The sequence below is a fragment of the Cricetulus griseus genome, chromosome 4, assembly GCF_003668045.3.
Source record: "Cricetulus griseus strain 17A/GY chromosome 4, alternate assembly CriGri-PICRH-1.0, whole genome shotgun sequence".
In the NCBI taxonomy this organism is placed as follows: Eukaryota; Metazoa; Chordata; class Mammalia; order Rodentia; family Cricetidae; genus Cricetulus; species Cricetulus griseus.
In genome coordinates this window covers 219528093-219546796 of record NC_048597.1, presented here as the reverse complement: position 1 = coordinate 219546796, position 18704 = coordinate 219528093, and the positions used below count along the sequence as shown (strand labels likewise).

Sequence of the window (18704 nt, the reverse complement as noted above, 5' to 3'; positions counted from 1 at the left end):
GTGAGCCTCCTTTAATGTGATTTTACTTCATAGTCCTTGAACAACATATGTAGGTCCAGAGCATGGAACCCCCATCAAGTGTCCTTCACTGATATTGTAAAGGCATGCTTTCTTGAGATCCCTCAAGACCCAAGCTAGCTAGCTCTGGCATACACAGCCTTAGGCTTGCCAGTGTGGTTGATGCTCCTCTCCTTAATGAGTGATCCTAGAGACCCTGTTAAGGACAGCAACGTAGTTCCCAGGGTATAGTGGCTACAGCTTCCCCTACACCAGGGAATGGAGTTTCAGCCTCACACTCTCCTGTTACCTGATCGGTGTTTTCTTCCCTCCAGTCTGTCCAGGGCCTGCAGCCGTCTTCCCAGTCTGTGCAATATCCAGCGGTCTCTTTTCCTGCCCAGCATCTCCTGCCTGTGTCACCAACACAGCACTTCCCACTGGTACTGTATCATGTGTGTAACACATATACACATGCACACATGCACACACGTACACATGTTCTGCAGTTTTCCTGTCTGACTAGGGATGGTGCTGGATGCATGGCCCAGACTGGCTGTGAAGTCTTGGTATATGTGTAAATGTCTCATGCCTGATTGATGCAGTATGTCCCTCCAAGCAGCTTGATTCCTTCCTTCCTTCCTTCCTTCCTTCCTTCCTTCCTTCCTTCCTTCCTTTCTTTCTTTCTTTCTTTTTTCTTTCTTTCTTTCTCATCTGTTTTCCCTAAGTTAAATGCTTCCACCTTCTGATACCCTTCTTAAAGTTTACTGGTTAAATGGCTAGGGAAATGACTCAGTCAATAAACTGCTTGCTAAGCATTTTAGGAACTAAGTTCAGATACTCAGAACATATACAGTATGGTGAGTCCCTGTACACACAGTGCTGCGGAAACCCAAGTAGGAGGACCTTTTGGGCTTCCTAGTCAGCAAGTCTAGCCAAGCTGGTAAGCTCCAGGTTGAGTGGGAGATCCTATCTCAATTAATAAGCTAGAGAGATATCATACAAAGACACCCAATGCTGGCCTCTGACTTCTCCTGTATATGCACACATGTGCACCCATGCACACACACACACATACATGAACATGGACACACACACAGTTTACTAGCTAAGCATATCCATTGTCCTGAGAGTTTGATGTCATGCACAAATGGGTATGCTTTTGCTGTAAAGTTGTCAGAATCATCTAAAACTCTGACTCAGAATATAATCACCACTACTCTAAGCGCCTGGTGGCCGGTCCCCTTGGGAAAGCAGCTCACTATCTCCTTTACATGTCACCCTGACAAGCAGTGGGTCCTTGTGGAAACAGCACACAGTCCAGAAGTATCAGGTTAGGCTTAGTGAACCAACGTTCTGTGAGATGGGTATGAGGATCCCATTCCCACTCCTGAAGAAGGGTGTGTCTTCTCTCAATCAGGCAGGTTCAGGATAGCCACTGGGAGACCAGCTGACAGCAAACCTTCCCTACTGCAGCGTCTCCCCTCTGGAGCCCACCCCTCCATGATGAAAGAGTAATTTCCTTCCCCTGAAAGAAGAATTTGGGCCAATTGCTTCCCACCACTGGACTCTGCAGCTGAACAAAGCTTGATTTCTCATGTGATTTTTCTTGTTACATCTGACTGGGGAATTCTTTTATTTTCTTTTTTCTTACTGTATGCTTCCTTCTTCTTCCTCTCCTCTGAAATGTGAGTGTGTCTACCTCAGTTTGCCTTACTTGGATCCAGGTTCAGCTTGCCTCACAGGCTCTTCCCTTCTTTCCCTGGATCACAGAGAGAAGAGGTGGCTGCCCAGTTCAGCCAGCTGAGCATGAGCCGGCAGTCCTCCGGAGACACCCCTGAACCTCCCTCCTACCCGGCATCCCTCATGCCACAACCAGCTCAGCCACCAAGCTATGTCATCACTTCTGCAGGCCAGCAGCTCTCCACAGGGGGCTTCTCGGACACTGGCCCTCCCATCACCCAGCAGGTCCTGCAGGCCCCACCCTCTCCCCAGGGATTTGTACAGCAGCCTTCGCCTGCACAGGTAGGTGTGGGCTTTCCTTCCCTTCTTCACCACAGATGGCTTACCACCTTTTGACTTTGTCACTTGTCTTGCCGTCTTGTTCACACTCATAGTCACCATCACCAATGTATTTTGTCCTCTTCACCAGATTGGCAGCCTGGGGACCAGGAGTCAAATGAACCTCTCAGAGGGTATAACCTGGAGATGACCCATTTTCCATGAGGCCATGGAAAGGACTGACTCGGGTTAGGGAGATGGCTCACTCAGAATAGGGCCTTATTCACAAGGACGAGGACCTGAGTTCAATCCCCAGAACCCTCATTAAAAAGACGGGTGTGGTGAGGCACACTTGTAACTCCAGGCCTGGATAGGCAGAAACAGGTGTATCCCTGGGAGGCTACTGGCAAGCCCATTCAACCAGATCAGCCAGTTCCGGGCCAGTTAGAGACCCTATCTCAAAAAGATAAGCTGGGTGGCTCCTGAGAAATGACACTTGAAGTTGGTTTCTGGCCTTGCATGTATATGTACACACACACACACACACACACACACACACACACACACACACACACTCACACACACACACACACACACTCACACACACACACACACACACACACACACACACTCACACACACAGACAGAGACAGAGAGAGACAGAGAAACACACATGCACAGAGAGAAACACACACACACACACACACACACACACACAGAGACAGCCACACAGAGAGAAACACACACACACAGAGAAACACATACAGACACACACACACAGAGACAGAGAGACAGAGACAGAGACAGAAAGAGACACACACACACACACACACACACACACACACACACACACACACAGGGGGGGGGAGAGAGAGAGAGCGCATTGGGTTCTATGTGACACTGTTTAGCTGTTTACATGGGGGAAGCCAGGAAGGGGATGTCCTGAACCAGGAAACTTTAAATTCTCTCCTCCCTTGCTGCTCAAGAAATATGTTTTCCCTTCTTATCAATTGACACCCTCCTTCTGGATCTAAGCTACAGACAGGCCTGTCTCTGTGAATACAAAGAACAGAGGAAAGCCAATGCCCACTGTCCTTCTCTCTTCCCCAGGGGAGGCAGAGACACACTCGATCTCACAGGTAGCCATTAATCATATTTAATTGACTGGAGCATGTAAGACACCACAGATCACTGATTTTTACTGTCTTCTGTAAGACTGATTATGTGTTCCTGTTCAGCCCCAAACATCTCTGGGCTCTCCTGGGTATCCCTTGCAGAATATTGGAAGTGATTACTGTCAAGATGGAAAATGCACACCAGCATTTTCTGGTCCATTTTCAAGACACGCACATCCCAACCAGCTTCCATCCTAATTATGAAGTATAGCCTGGGAGGTGCTGTTTAAAGTGCATGTCACCATGGCGCCATTTGTTCCACTGCCTTTATGTCTTGAATAAATTATTTTCTCTTCAAGCCACACAAAACCCTACCCCAGAAAATGATTTTTCCTCAGTTGCTCATTTTGAGTGATTAATTAATAGTGCACCTCCAGTCACCATTGCAGTAATATTTCTTCCCTAGTGGGATTTAAAGTGATGTTTAAAACAATTTTAAGTAATAGGAGAAATGATTCCATTAACATATTAAATAATTTTACTAATAAATATTTCAAGCTTTATTATTGGGAACAAAGAGATCCAAAGATACAGACGTAGGTCACAACCATGGTGACTTGTGATGTACATTTCAAAGTCTAGCTAGCCAACTATGCAGCATTGGGAAGACTTCAAACAACATACGGAAATATGTTCAGTTTCTTCAGAGGAACTTCACCTTTGAATGTGTTTCCTCTGGCTTGTGTGTGCTTTCTTAATGCCCCTACAAAGAATCATAAAGACATATGTTCAAGGCTAAAAGCAACCTGAGGACCAGACAAGGGAGAAGAATTCATTGCTCCTGGTTGCTTCTTCCTGTGATTTGTTTATTTTCTATTTTAATCCACTTTTGGATTCTCCACATCTTAATATGGTCAGTTCAAGTGTACATTTATGCTCCTTTAGACATCTTTATTACTTTCTCCCTTCAAAGCATTCATACTTGTCTTTCAAAACATTTCTCTGGACACAGCTTACTTTCCTTCTGCTAGCATGGAGGACTGGCGGATCAGGACTGCCCCTTAGCTTCTGATGTGTGATGCCATCATTCCTAAGAAGTAAGCAATGACCCACCCACCATGGAGAAGTGCTATGTAAAGCTGAGTTTGATCCCCCAAACCCAGTGGCTCACTTTTGGAATCTCAGAGCTGGGCAAGTAGAAAGTGGCATATATCCTGGGTTCCTCTTGCCCTCCAGCCTTGTTGAACCAGCAAGTACTAGGTCAGTGAGACTCTTGTCTCAAAAAACCCTGTCTGAATAGTGCCCGAGGAATGACACCCCAGCTTGACCTCTGGCCTCCATTCCCATGCTCACACACATGAACATGTATGTACACACACACACCTACAAGATGCCAGGAGAAATAGCTAGATGATTGCCAGGTTGCTTACTTGGCAAGCATGAAGGCCAAAGTTCAATCCCCACTACCAAAAATAAGTTTGCAGAAGATACATAAATAATATCTTAACATAGTTTCCATTTGTATTACATGTGCCGCATATTTTGATAGAGGCTCTATGTAAATCCCCCTTTGAAGCATTTGCTGGACATCAAGTGGCCTCAAGTGGCCAGGACTCCTCCCAAGAAGCTTATTTCTGTTGTATAAAGATTGAGGACTGCCAGTCCTGGGGCTCTGGCCTCTTTCTGCTGCAGGGTAGATAAGGATTTCCCCGGCAACTGCAACCTTCCTCCAGCAGCAGAATTGCAAGACTCCTTCAAGTTCTGCCTCAGGAGTCCCATTCTTCACTTCCTCCTCTCTGCAATGATCAAGGCAGGTCATAGAGGTTCCTCAGTTTCTAGAGCATGAACAGGAGGTGTCTCCCACCGTGGGAGAAAGAGCCTGCACATTGAAACAGGTGTGAAAGAGGAAGATGATGTGATGTGTGAAGAGGTGTGATGACCTTTACCATCTGCCACAATTAAATGACACTGTGTAGCAGAAGTCGGTTTTATGAGAAAAATATGTTTCCCGTGCACAGCTCTCATCTCTGCTTTTCTCTCATCACGTTGCACAGATGCCCGTATATTACTACCCATCTGGTCAGTACCCTACCTCAAGCACACAGCAGTACCGACCCCTGGCCTCCGTCCAGTACAGCACTCAGCGGAGTCAGCAAATACCACAGACCGCACAGCAAGCAGGTATGTGAATTCTGTTTCCTTTCTGTCCTCCGGCTTGGTTACTTTTGATGGTGAATTTCATAGATGTACCCATTGGATGAGTACCCAAAAGAGACAGTTTAAATCACATGTTTTCCCTGCCCGGGGAAGCTAACAAAGCATCTGATTCACAGTGTGGGAAATTAACAGGTACGAGAAGGACACCAAGTGCATACCTGCCTGTGTAAGCGCAGTTGTTCCCTACATTCTCTGGTGCATTTTAAAGCAGCGAGACAAGCAATCCCTATCTTCCCAGCCCATACATTGTTGCTTCCTTTTCAATTTAAAGAGAGCATTTCCCCTAGTTCTCAAGGGGCCAAAGTAGGGTGTTTTGTTACTGTCCTAAAACTCGGCACCATCTTTAGAAGAAGGCTCCTGACTATACAGCATGCATTGACAGAACTCTGACTCCGTGGTTCACTGTCACGATGGCCACATGCCTGCCACCCAGAGCCCCGGCAGCCACTGTGCAGTGGGAAGGGGGGCCGATGCACTGTAAGAGAGTGAGTAGCAGGTCTCACAGTGAACCGGTCTCTTTCCCTGCTGTGTCACACGCCTAAGGAAGGCCGTTATCCAGAGAGCAGCAGGCACCTGCCCAGCAGGGCTGAGGGAATTGCCACTGGGCAGAATTCTGTGTCATTCCTGCTGACCAAACTGCATGGGGGAAACTGCTAATTGCCACGCTGAAGATGCCTGGCTCGGAGACTCTGTAAGTAGGTCACACTAAAGAGCGGGGCTCCTGCTGTGACTCTCCGTGAAGGTCCTGCTCTGTGATCTGATATCTGCGCTGGATAAATGGATACACATATATATATATATATATATATATATATATATATAATGCACAGATAACGTGTGGGTAGCATGGATAAGATAGGTGCCATTTTTATAAGCTGGGGAAAAATACAATTCATGATCCTTGTCAAGGATTAGTCACAGGCACAAACATCCCAAGATCTCCATCGCTGATGATGGTACAGTTTTGCCAGATCCAGATGGAAGACAGAATTCATCTCTTCAGCACCTTGGATGGCCATGTGTTCTTCAGTTCATATTGTGACCTAGTTAAAGACTTTGAAGAGAAATTAGAGGAACCTACAACTGCCAGTTTTTGTTTAAATACTATATTCCTTTGGGACCTCTGAGCAGCCTTTTGTAGTTCTATAGAAGTATAAACCAAATGGTCTGAAGTTGTTTTAAAGGAGAGCCTTGGATCATGCATTTTGCAATTGCTAGACAGTCTCCAGCATTAGGTAGGCCTAATGGGCTGTGCTGTGCGTCTTTCTGTCCTGCTCAATCCCGAAGGATAGTGCTTTTGCATGATGTACTCTGCCATCTTCATCTGCTAAGGTTTGTTTTAAAATTATGTTTTAGGGCTGTGAGAAAACACAGTTGACTAAATATTTGCCTTGTGAGCACAGGGACCCAAATTTGATCCCCAGAACCCAGGTCAAAAATAAAAAAGGAGTATGATGACTTGAGTTTGTAATCTCAGCTCAGGAGAGGCAGAGACAGAAACAGGCCAGGAGGCTCACTGGCCAGCCGGCCTAGTCTACTCAGCAAACAGCAAGCCAGTGAGAGACCCTGGCTCAAAAGCCAAGGTGTATGGCAGCTGAGGAATGAAACAGTTGTTCTCTAGCCTCCACACATGTGTGGAGGCCTACACATAAAGCACACTTGCACTCATGTGAAAATACATCATATTCACACACGGCTATTATTTAATCTCCCAGACCTTAGTTCAGAAGGTAACACTGAGAAGTTTGACTTTGGGTTGGGGATGCATTTGAAAGAGGCACAATGCACAATGCAGGTCATTAGTTCTACCAATGTCAAGTTTATCTAACATAGTGTCAGTGTGTGACTTCAAGATTCTAGTGAATTATATTAGTTCTACGACAGGGTGTCTTGGTAGATCAGGGGATCAAAATTCTGGTTCTGATGCTTGCCCAGCAGGTGCTTTCTCCCTAGTTATCTCCCCAGCACAGTGAAGAGAACTGGAGTCCTCACACCTGGCTGAGCAGGACACTGAGTGTGTGGATATTAGTCACACCAGGGAGAAGATCCTTCCTCTTGGTGATCTCCCTCGTTTAGCCTCATTGGTGGGCACTACTGTAATTAAGACTCCCAGGCTGGCAGTGGTGATAAATGCAGTCCAGGATAGTAAGCAGTTTCGGGGAAGCCAAAGGGGATATTTGCAAAATAACACTTGGATCTCATAGTTATATTAGAAATTATAAACCTTTACCATAGAATATCCCCTATGGCAATATTATGTGTTATGTGCATGTTTGTAAACAGTCATTTGAGAAGAATCTGAGTTAGGCACTGATAAGGAAATGGAGAAGTGTACCTTCCTTTCTGCTTTTGTTGTTGTGACTTATTTATTTGTTTGTTTTGGTTTTTGTTCATTTGCTTGCTTTGAGGAGACTGTGAGTGTGGTGTTATGTTTTTTTTTTTTTCAAATGTTGACAGAATTCTGTCGTGAAATCAACTCAGCCTACAGGTTCTAAACTCATTTCTTAAGCTTTTCCTGATAATTTTATGAGAATTTCCAGAGCATTTAAATTATTAATTGTATTTCCTTTCAATATTTTGTATGTATATGTGTGCGTGCCTGAGTGTATGTGTGTGTACTGTGTGTATACACAGAAGCCACAATGGGGCATCAGATCCCTGAAGCTGGAGTGGTTGTGAGTCTCCTGGTGTGGGTGCTGGGAACCACCAGGTCCTCTGCAAGACCAGCAAGTGCTCTTAACAAGCAGGCCATCTCTCCAGCTCTGGAGTTGTATTTGTTTGTGATTAGATGGCTACTCAGATTGTTACACAACTCCGATTTTACACACTTGATTTTGAGCTTGGGAAGCTTGTGATTCTCAAGGAATTGGCCCATTTCTTGAAAGCTATAGAATTTAGTAATATCAAATTGACATTGGTATTTGCATTCTATTATTATTATTATTATTATTATTATTATTATTATTAGTAGTAGTAGTAGTAGTAGTAGTAGTAGTAGTAATAGTATTAATTACTATTAATTACAGTTTGCAGCAGTAGGGATTGAATCCAGGGCTGAGCAAGCTCTCCAGCCCTGAACTATATCCCCACTACCTTTCTTACCGTTCTCATAGCTTCGTTCCTGACATTGCTCATTCCCAACTCCTCTCTTTATTTTTGGATAGTCTTTCTATATTTACCAAATTTGCCCAACTTGTCATTGTTTCATGGATTTTTTCTCTATTGTTTTACCATTTCAATTTCTGATCTCTCTGTTCCTTTGCTCTGCTCATGTCAGGTTTGTTCTGATGTTGTTTTCTATTTTCTTGACAAAGGAGACTCAATTGCTTGGGCACATTTTGTTCTTTTCACCATAAACATGAGGTCCTCTCCTCTCAGTGAATCACTACCTCTGTGTCCCTGCTTTCATATATTGTGTTTTCATTTTCATGGTTGGGTATGGTTTTAGTCTTTTTGCATGCTGTTGGGATCAAACCCAAGACCCTGTGAATGCCAGACAAGTGTTCTACCAGTAAGCTGTACCCCTAGCATCATATGCAGTTTTAGTTTCTGAGTATTGCCTCTTTGACCCATGCCTTGTGTACTGTCATATTGTTTAAGGCACACATTGGAGTTCCTTCTTGGCTTTCTGCTATTGGTTATAGATTGATTTCTTTACAGTTTGGTGGAGATTCTGTGTGATTTTAGTTATGCTAAAAGTATGTTTGTCATGATTGCCATGTTATACCTTCATGATTCTCTGTGAAGTCTTGGGGGAAACTGAATACTCTATGTTTAGATACCACTTTCTACAAATGGCATCTAGATCTTGTTGGCCTGTTTTATTGTTGAGCTCTTCTGCATGTTTGTTGGCATTATGCTTGCTAATTTTACAGTTCCTGAAAGGTAGAAACACAGACCAGGCATAAAACATCCTATATATCTGAAATAAACCTCCTTGCAAGGGCTACCCCATATCTCTGGCATCCAAGCACAGGAAAGAAGCTTTCCAGGTACACAGAGCTTACTATCAATTGGCTTCTTTCCCAAACAAATGAGAAGTGCTTCATTTCCTTCAAAAAGAATATTAGAACATTCCATGGAAAGAGTCTGGAAGGGAAAGGCTCTGATCAATAAGGTTTGAAAGAACAGTTCTTTTAAACTACTTTCTCTGTGTATGTGTCTCTCTGTCTCTCTGTCTTTCTCTGTCTCTGTCTCTCACTCTGTACGTGTATCAGACTTCTTAAAATAATTTTTATTCTTTGAAAATTTCATACACTTATACAATGTTTTTTGATCACAGCCAACCACAGCCACCTTTCTCCCTCATAGCCATGTTCTTCCCAAGTTAATATCTTTGTTGTTATTCATGAAGCCCTGAGACCAATTAATGCTGCCCATATACTTAGAGGGGAACAACATATCCATAGGCACATCCCCAAGGGAGAGAGACTGTGTATCCTTCAGCTGCCAACTGCTCATAGCACCTTCACCATATGTGGGGCCCATCCATGCTGCCAAGTTCAGGTCTTGTACAGACAGCCATTGCTGCTGTGAACTGATGTGTTCATCAGCCATGTCATGTCCAGAAATCAGCACTTCACAGCTCTCTACCTCAATAACTATCACTCGAATCTTTCCACCCCACTTGCATAGTGTTCCCCAAGCCTTAGATAGGAAGTATTGGTAGACATAATTGGTCTGCAGCTGAACACTCACAGTGACTTAGTCTCAGTACTTTGAACTGTTATAAGTTGCTACAGTAACTGTTGTCAATGCAAAAGGAAGCTTCCCCCAGCAGAAGTTAAGAGGAATACAAATCCATGGGCACAGACGAAGGTAGTCTGACAGAATTATCATTTAGCAAAACAGCAAGTCTCTAGTCTCTCATAGGCTTTTACACACTGTTGGTTACCAGCAGTAATAAACTTCAGGGTTAGATAAAATAATAAAGATGACAGCAACAGACAGTTCACAGATCTGCCCACCTAGCAGACCAGGAAAGCCTGTGTTTCTTGCATGTCATGAAATCCAAAGAATGACATGGTTGTAGAGCAGAAAGAGAAAAAATCCCTGAGAGATTCCTAGATTGTGTTATAACTACTGCAGGTATTTCCCCTTGGATTTTGACAGCTATGAAAATGATTCTTTTTGTCCAGGTTTATTTGTATTATTTTTAATTATCTGTCTGCGTGGAGTGTGTTGCATGTGACTGCAGCCGTCTGTGGAGACCAGAAATGGGTGTTATGAGCTGCCTGATGTGAGTCCTGGGGACTGAACCTGTGTCAGCTACAAAAGTAGTACGTGCTTTTTAACCCTTGAGCTTTCTCTCTTGGGCGATACCTCCTGCCTGGTTTTTGTTTTGTGTATGGTCTCACAGATCATCACCTCATTCATTAGCTCTTATATTTTTTTCATACCTCACCTTCCATGATGCTCCCTGAGCCTTGGATGAGAAGTATTGATAGACATTATTCATAGTCTAGGCTGATGCCAAACTCACTCTATCACCAAAGATGACTATAAATTCCTGATCCTTTCTTGTCTCCGTCTCCCAAATGCTGGCATTATAGGTGAGTCATTACACATGCTCTATCCTCTGCAAAACCATTTGACTTGTGCATTTTCCTCATAGCCAACTATTTGCTGAATGACTTATATGGGGCAAATCTACACCAAAGACAGAGATCAATCTATGAAAATTCCATATGTTTCAAATTATAGCTCAGATGGAAAACATGAAGGTATATCCAGTGAATACCTCCTTACTCAGTCTCACACTCTTATAAACAATCATAATCAGTTTCAGTAGGTTAAAAAAAATGATATGGGCTGGAGAGATGGCTCAGAGATTAAGAGCACTCAGTGCTCATGGAGAGAAGCCAGGTTCCATTCCCAGCACCCACATGATGCCATGGAACCATTGACAACGCCAGTACCAGGGGATCTCATGCACTCTTTTGGCCTATGCGGGAACTTCACGCACATGGTGCACATACATACATGCAGGCAAACATTAGTAAACATAAAATAAAAATAAATGTATTTTTAAAAGATATCAACACAGTGGGGAGGCTTTCTGGGAAGAAAAGTTCCAGGGGGGTGGGGTGAGTGAAAGGAATAGGAGTTTAAAGCTGAGAAAAAATATGAGATTGTCAAATAATTTAAAAAGAGGGAGAAAATTATTATACTGCAAAACACAAGCAGATTTGAGAGAATCCCTTATATTTATTGGATGCATTTCTGATTGTTGAGTACCTGATGCTCCAATGGCCTTGAAATATTCAGGTTGGATTGGAATCTCTTGCAAAAACACTGGTGAGGGCCTTTTTTGCCCCCACGCCACCCAAGCTGAGTCCTCCTCTATAGCCCAGCCTTGTCTTAAACTCAATCCTTCTACCTCGGCCTCCTGGAATCTGAGATAAATCTCCCTTGGACTTTCTCCCCCATACTGCCTAAGAGCCACCAGGACTCAGGACAAATACACACAGAAGAGAACATGGGCACTTGACGGTGCTCGGGGAATAAACTGAGCCTAGATCAGCCTTCTGTCCAGCATAGTCTCTCTGTGCAGAGAAGGCGAGACACTCCTGGGGCTTCACTACCTCCAGATTGAATGCCAAATCCTGACAGAGTCCCCAAAACTGACAAAGGCAGACAAGCCATGAGAGGAACAAACCAGTGAAAGTGTGGGTAAAATCCCCAGTGCCTTGGAGCTATGGCCACTCTTGACTTTCAGCCTTATGCCAATAACAGAGCGTGAGGAATTCTGAGGGAAGGAGAACCAGGCCAGAGAATGTTGATTCTGCTTATCTTGCGAGCTGATAATATGATAACAGAAAAACACAGAGTTCTCCAGGTGGCACTAGGGCATTTGGGAATGCCTCAAAGGTCATACCTCCATCCCACATTTGAGGATCCACTGTGTGTAATGATTTCTTTAGGGAAGGATGGCAGAGTAGGAGGGTGAGCCAGCCTGTTCGAAATTCCAGCTTAAAGATAGCCAGTTAGAGAAGGCAGAGCAGCACTTAGGTATATCTGTGTTCATTTTGGTGTGTACAGGAAGTGTGTGTGTCTTACACAGGGATTGAGCGGGGGTGGGGTGGGAGAAGAAAGTGTGAGCATTTGAAAGCTAAATGGAAACATCTCAGCCATCCCATTCAAAGATAACAAGATCAGAGCTGTAATTAAATGTTGTTGAATGGAAAAGAGTGATGACTGACAATTCAGTTCCCTTCAACAAGTAAATATACACATTGTTACATTCTGACCCTTTCGGGAGACTTAGGAAACAGTAAAACAGGAAGCGCTAATTTTGAGTGTTGAGATGATAGTAGTGGCCTGGTCTTGAGAACCCATCCTGTCACTGAGTGGTCCCTCATTCCTCCTCCAATCGCTGTGCTCTGTGGAAAAAGAGAACAACGGGACAGTCTTGGTGGCAATTCTGGCAAAAATATCCAATTATATGTTGCATGAGTATGTTTGAAAATATACGAAAGCCACAGTCCCCTTCCAGATAGGATTGCATGCAAGCTCTATAACTCAGGCTGTGTTTAGCTTTATCGATCTCTTCCTTCAGATGCGCTATTATATTGTCATGGCGTACCGTTAGTACTAACAGCCCTGAATGAGACTGTTATTACTGCATCCCTCATGTTCCGAAGCACATTTGCAATGGGTCAAATTACACCTTCATGGAATCTATGTGCTTATTTAACCAGGGCTGACCACCAATCCTGTATGTTCATTCTAGCTCACTTAACAGCTGGTGCCAGTGTCATTTGGGAAAGATTTTGCCTTTAAATAAGTCTCTTTCCTCATTGTGCTTACTTATTGTAGTTTGCAATGGGGCTTTCCACGCTTGCGGTTGTATGGAAATGGAGGGAGAGAAGAGGGAGCTGCTGAGGGGCAGAAGGGGGTATGATTGGGGTGTAAGTAAGATAGTCACTTACAGAGTTAGGGAGGTAGCTTGGTTATAGAATACTTACCATGCAAGCATGCTGACCCAGATTCAACCCCCAGAACCCAAATAAAACGCCTGGTCCAGGATAATCTCTGGGACTCACTGTTCAGCCAGTCTAGACAGTCTCAGTGAGAGACCCTGCCTCAAAAAATAAGTTGGAAAGCAATCAAAGAAGACATACCAAGTCAACCTCTGGCCTCTGGGTATGTGTGCACATATGCACATACACGCACACACACACATATATTGAGGAGTTTTGAAAATTAGCATGTATGGAGATTATAGGTAAAATAGTTAAATAAATCCTTTTTAGAATCATCAAATCCCAGGGAAAGAAAATTAAAATAGAAAAATAAAATATCAATGGCTGAACATCAATGTATCATTGTATCATATATATATATATATATATATATATATATATATATATACATGTATATGTATGTATGTATTTAATTTGAGAAAACAGTATGTTCATGTCATGATCACTCAGAGAAGCAATGGGAAGGCTGTCACACCTGACAACCCTGGGGACATGCTGTGCAATTTTTTGTGTCTGCCTTGTGATATCAGAAGCAGAAAGATAAATGACAAGAAAGTAACATGAGAGTTTAATGGTCTGTCTGATTTCTATTAACAGCCCTTGGTGTCACGTGGAACATACTGTTAGAAAAATAATAGTTTGGAAAAGGTTTCTATGGAAATGTCTCCATGTTTCTTTCATTAATTGCCCTAATTATTACATGTGCAGAAATGGGATTGAGAAGTATCTCATTGGGATTAGAGGACAGGTTAACAGATCCCTGAGCTGATAACAGGAATTGCTGTTTTTAGGCATGAAAAATCCTACATGTTTCCACATGTAAATGTCTGGGTTCCCTGTACCCCATAGGAGTTTATAGTGAAAGGACTTTGTTGGGTAAGTGACAATGGCTTTAGCCTTCTGCCTTTGTCTTATCTTTAAGATGCTATAATTTCATTTGTTAGGCATTTCCCACCATGGGTGTTGTGATGTCTTTTCTTATTTGCATGTGTGTGTGTGTACACCCATGCATGTGGTGTGGTTTATGAATGTGGTGTGTGTGTGGTGTGTGTGAGTGTGATGTGTGAATTGTGTATATGTGTGTGTGTGTGTGTGTGCTATGTATGTTGTGTGTGTGCTGTGTATGTGGTGTGTGTGTGAGTGTGTGTGTGCTGTGTATGTTGTGTGTGTGTGTGTGTATGTGCTGTGTATGTGGTGTGTGTGTGTGCTGTGTATATGGTGTGTGTGTGTGTGTGTGTGTGTATGTGGTGTGTGTGTGTGTGTGCTGTGTATGTGGTGTGTGTGTGTGTGAGTGTGTGTGTGTGTGTGTGTATGTGGTGTGTGTGTGTGTGTGCTGTGTATGTGGTGTGTGTGTTTGTGAGTGTGTGTGTGCTGTGTATGGTGTGTGTGTGTGTGTGTGTGTGTGTGTGTGTGTGTGTGACACAGGATGGCAAACCATGCAGTTTCTGCTTTTAAATTTCACAGTAGAAAACGGAAAACATTAGCTTCTTGAAACAAAGGAAGGAGAGAGAGCTGGAGCAACAAGAATAGAAAAGCAGCAAGAAAAAATCAATGCATTTTATAGTGAGTTTTGAAGGCTCTATAGACATGTATTTGTTTGAAAAAATCTGGTTTACTAATGAAATAATTTAATGATTTAAAAGAAAATAAGCTATTCAGAGCATGTGCAATCCTGCCTATCTTTTTCTTTTTCCTCCTCTGTTGGTTTCTTGGTAGTTTCTCGCCCATGTCTTTGGCTCCATCACTACCTACAGTTATGAACTTTCAGTTCCAAGGGTCTTTCAAAAGACAATTTAAAAAAATTCCTCATAGTCATCACTTCCTCCTCCCACCCAAACCTGTACCAGTTCATTGGAGTTTCACTTTCTCTTTTTGATATTAGACAAGATTTCCACTGGAAACTCTAGATGATCTCTGTGTTATGTCTTAATCATCTCTTCTCTGTGTCTCTGTCTGTCTCTCTGTCTCTCTTTCGATTGATTGACTATGTGACTTTGGAACCCTACTCTTTCTCACGTTGAGAGTTTTTACTACATCACATCAGCTCTGAGTACCTGGCCGTCTCTAGAGCTAGCCTGAAAGGTGGCCCTTGTGTTTGTGACTTCATTTAGAGAGCCACAGTAATCAAATGTGAGGAGTGAGTGACACCTACACTCAGATGAGTCAGGTACCCATGAGAATACGTAGATTTAGGGAGGAGGGTTATGATTGTCATTTCCACTGGATTTGCTTTTGCTTAGAATTATTGGTGGTCTTTGCACTTGGAATGTAAAGTATTATGTAAATCATTAAATGTAAAGGGCCATTCCTTAGAATTAAGTAGCTCTGAAAGATGCATTTTTTTAAAATACTTTCCATCCCAGTTTCTCCAGATGTGGCAGGTGAGTGTACACCACAGGGACACAAATGTCACGCAGCAAAAACAGTGAGAAAGGGCCCATTTCGTTCATCACACACATCCCAGCTTGCCCCTTCTCCACTGTCAGAATGGCGCCCAACTATTAACCAGCCCTTCCAGGTCTGAAGTAGAAAGCTGTCCTTTCCACACAAGCAGAGACAGGCATCAGTCACTGTCACCCACAGAATTGCATGTGTATAACTGAGTTACAATGATTCCGAGAGAGCACCTTGTCTCACACACCCCTTTTAGCTGCTGAGCCCCAGGTCACGAGGTCACCAGAAGAGAAGCCTAACTGAATCAGCCCACAACCCAGACTCCTTACCTGCCTGCTTACTGGGAGGTGGTGGGTGTTGGCAACGTGTACAGCCTCCGAATTTATGCTTCTACTTGATCCCTGAAGCCTCAACAGGCTTTCTCCAGGGGCCTCAGGGATGACTATGAGGTCCAAAGATTTTAACCAGTTAGTCATGTCCTGATGACACACTGTCCTTGGCTCCCAAAACATTTTCCTTAAAGGTCCCTAGAGACCCACTAAAAATGGATTTTTAAAGTCCTTCAAAATATTCCTACCTCTTTGCTTTTTTTTTATATAAGAGCTTTGTTCTGGCACCATGGCACATGTTATGAGCCATTGGTTTCTGCCCATTAGGAAAGCCTCAGCTGTCCTGAGCCTAGGGAGATGCAGATGAAGCAAAGAGAACAATCCAAGGCTCATAAACGATATGAGTTATAAGCCATAACATCTAACTGTTCTTGGAACAAAACATAAATACAGAAAGAGGTAGGCAGAATAGAGCCCTAAACACCTTGCAAAATAACACAATGCATCAGAGGAGCCCATGTCTTCAAGCATGGTGAGGAAGCCCATGGTAGGCCAGCCTGGTTCCCTGTGGTTTCACATTCCTTTCTCTTAAGGAAATCAAATTCTAAAGGAGGCCTGTGCAGCTATGTGAGAGGACATAGCTCAAAGTCTGAGTGATTCTTCTCCAGTGAAGTGAGATGGAGACTATCTGAGATCAGCTAGTTCTGCCTGAAAAACAGTCTCAGCCCTGGCTGTCCTGAACCCAGGTGTGTGGAGATCAGTCAGGAAGAGCAATGCAAAGATAAAAGGTACCTCATAAGAACCCTGCAAGAATTAGGAGAGAGAAAAGATAACCCACATGGTACTGTCTGTAGTGTTTTGGTTGATGGACAGAACACTTTATTAATTGTGAAGGGGAGAGAGTACTTTTAGTAAAGGACAAAGACTGCCACCTGAACACAGCAATGGATGTTTTTGTTTGTTTGTTTGTTTTTTGCTTTTGTCCCTTCTTCTTCTACCTTTGAGCTTATGTGCATGCATGCAGTAGATAGGAACCTGCTTTTTACAATAGACTGTGTCACTTACTAATTAAGACACTTCTTATTGATATAGTGTTTCATTGTTCAACATTTTATACTTTATGTACAGTGACTCTTCCAACATTTCCAACTCCACTATTTAATAAACAAAAGTGTATCAGATGATTCCACCAAGGTTTGTGTTAAAAAAAATCAAAGCAATCCACAAATAAGCTTCTAGAACTGGTAAGAATAAGTTTACAGTGTTGCAGAGCACAAGGACCATATGTGAATGTCAGCAGATTTTATTTGCAATAGTGACAAAAAGAAAGGTTTTGAATCCATGTATAATAGTGGTATGCCTTCACTGGCAGGATTAATGGCAGTCCTTCTGGCTTGTCCAGAAGGTCTTGCTCAGATGAGGACCACTCAAGGGAACTTCCCCAGATTTCCACACAATAGTCTTGAAGAGTGAAAGCAATTCTGCTGTGAGATGCTTCTCCGGGTGGCTTTTGGCTTCCTGTACCATCACATACACTGTGGTACTTGAACTTGGAAAACTTTTTGTGATTCTTAAGCTTCCAGCTTGAGGGACTATTTCATAAAACATTGTCATTATTGGCTTGGCTTTCTCCCCTCAGGCAGGGAGGAATCCATGGAAGTTCCAGGGTAATTTTCTACCTCTGTCAAAAGCTATTTTTTTTAATATTTTCATAGTTAGGGTGGCACCATTTAGAGTGCTCACACTATCTCAAGTGCCTCTACACATCTACTACAGGAAGGTGGTTTTCTTGGCACAGAAATGTGCATAGACACAGACAGACAGACAGACAGACAGACAGACAGACAGACAGACAGACACACACACACACACACACACACACACACACACACACACACACACAGAAACCTGTGTGCCTACCTATTCACAATGCCCGGCTATTTACCAGGCTCAGCACTCCCCTTGCACACAGTTGCACAGTCCAGGTTTAGCCACCGACTGAAAGACTCTATGACAAATCCCTGATTCTGCATTGTTCCTTAATGAAACAGTTCAGTAGTGAAATTGGCATTCTCTTATCAATGCCATTGGCTTTCATAGTGTTTAAGTAGAGAGATAGAAAACTCTGGTAAGTGAAGTTTTTGCGTGTGCAAGTCTAACTATGATGGTCCAGATGAATTACTTTTAAATGATGGGTAAACTTTGTTTTTATACTTATTATCAGGCCCTGAAATCCATATAAAAGATGTTTTAGACTCTGACAGGATACAGTGGTATGTTTGGTGACTGCTATGAAAATAATATACTAATTTGCCAATATTCACAACATACTTATTAAGCATGCTTCTAAATGAGCTCTGCATATTTTTCTCTTTCTATTAAAAAGGACAAGATGTGATTCTAGGGATGTAGCTCAAATTGAAAGAATGCTTGCCTTGCATTCACGAGGTCCAAAGTTCAAACCCCATCATCATATAAATCAGGCATGGTGAATGCACAGCAATAACCTTGGCACTCAAAAGGTGGAGACAGAGGAATCAGAAGTTTGGGTCATCCTGGGCTATGTAGAGTTTGAGGTCAACCTGGGATAAAAGATACTGGGTCTAAAATAAATGATAAAATACAGTAAGACAAGCATAGAAAACATAGACATGGAACCACCTTAGAAG

At 43.0% G+C, this 18704-nt stretch overlaps 1 protein-coding gene across 1 annotated transcript in view; it reads left to right on the top strand.

Moving 5' to 3' along the window:
* The window catches only part of Arpp21 (cAMP regulated phosphoprotein 21), a 62359-nt gene extending 57060 nt beyond the window's left edge, over positions 1–5299 (top strand). The window contains exons 11-12 of the mRNA XM_035444241.1: positions 1768–2019; positions 5165–5299. Of these exons, the coding sequence (XP_035300132.1) occupies positions 1768–2019; positions 5165–5299 (387 nt within the window). The remainder of the gene's footprint in view (positions 1–1767; positions 2020–5164) is intronic.
* The last annotated feature ends 13405 nt before the right edge of the window (positions 5300–18704 follow it).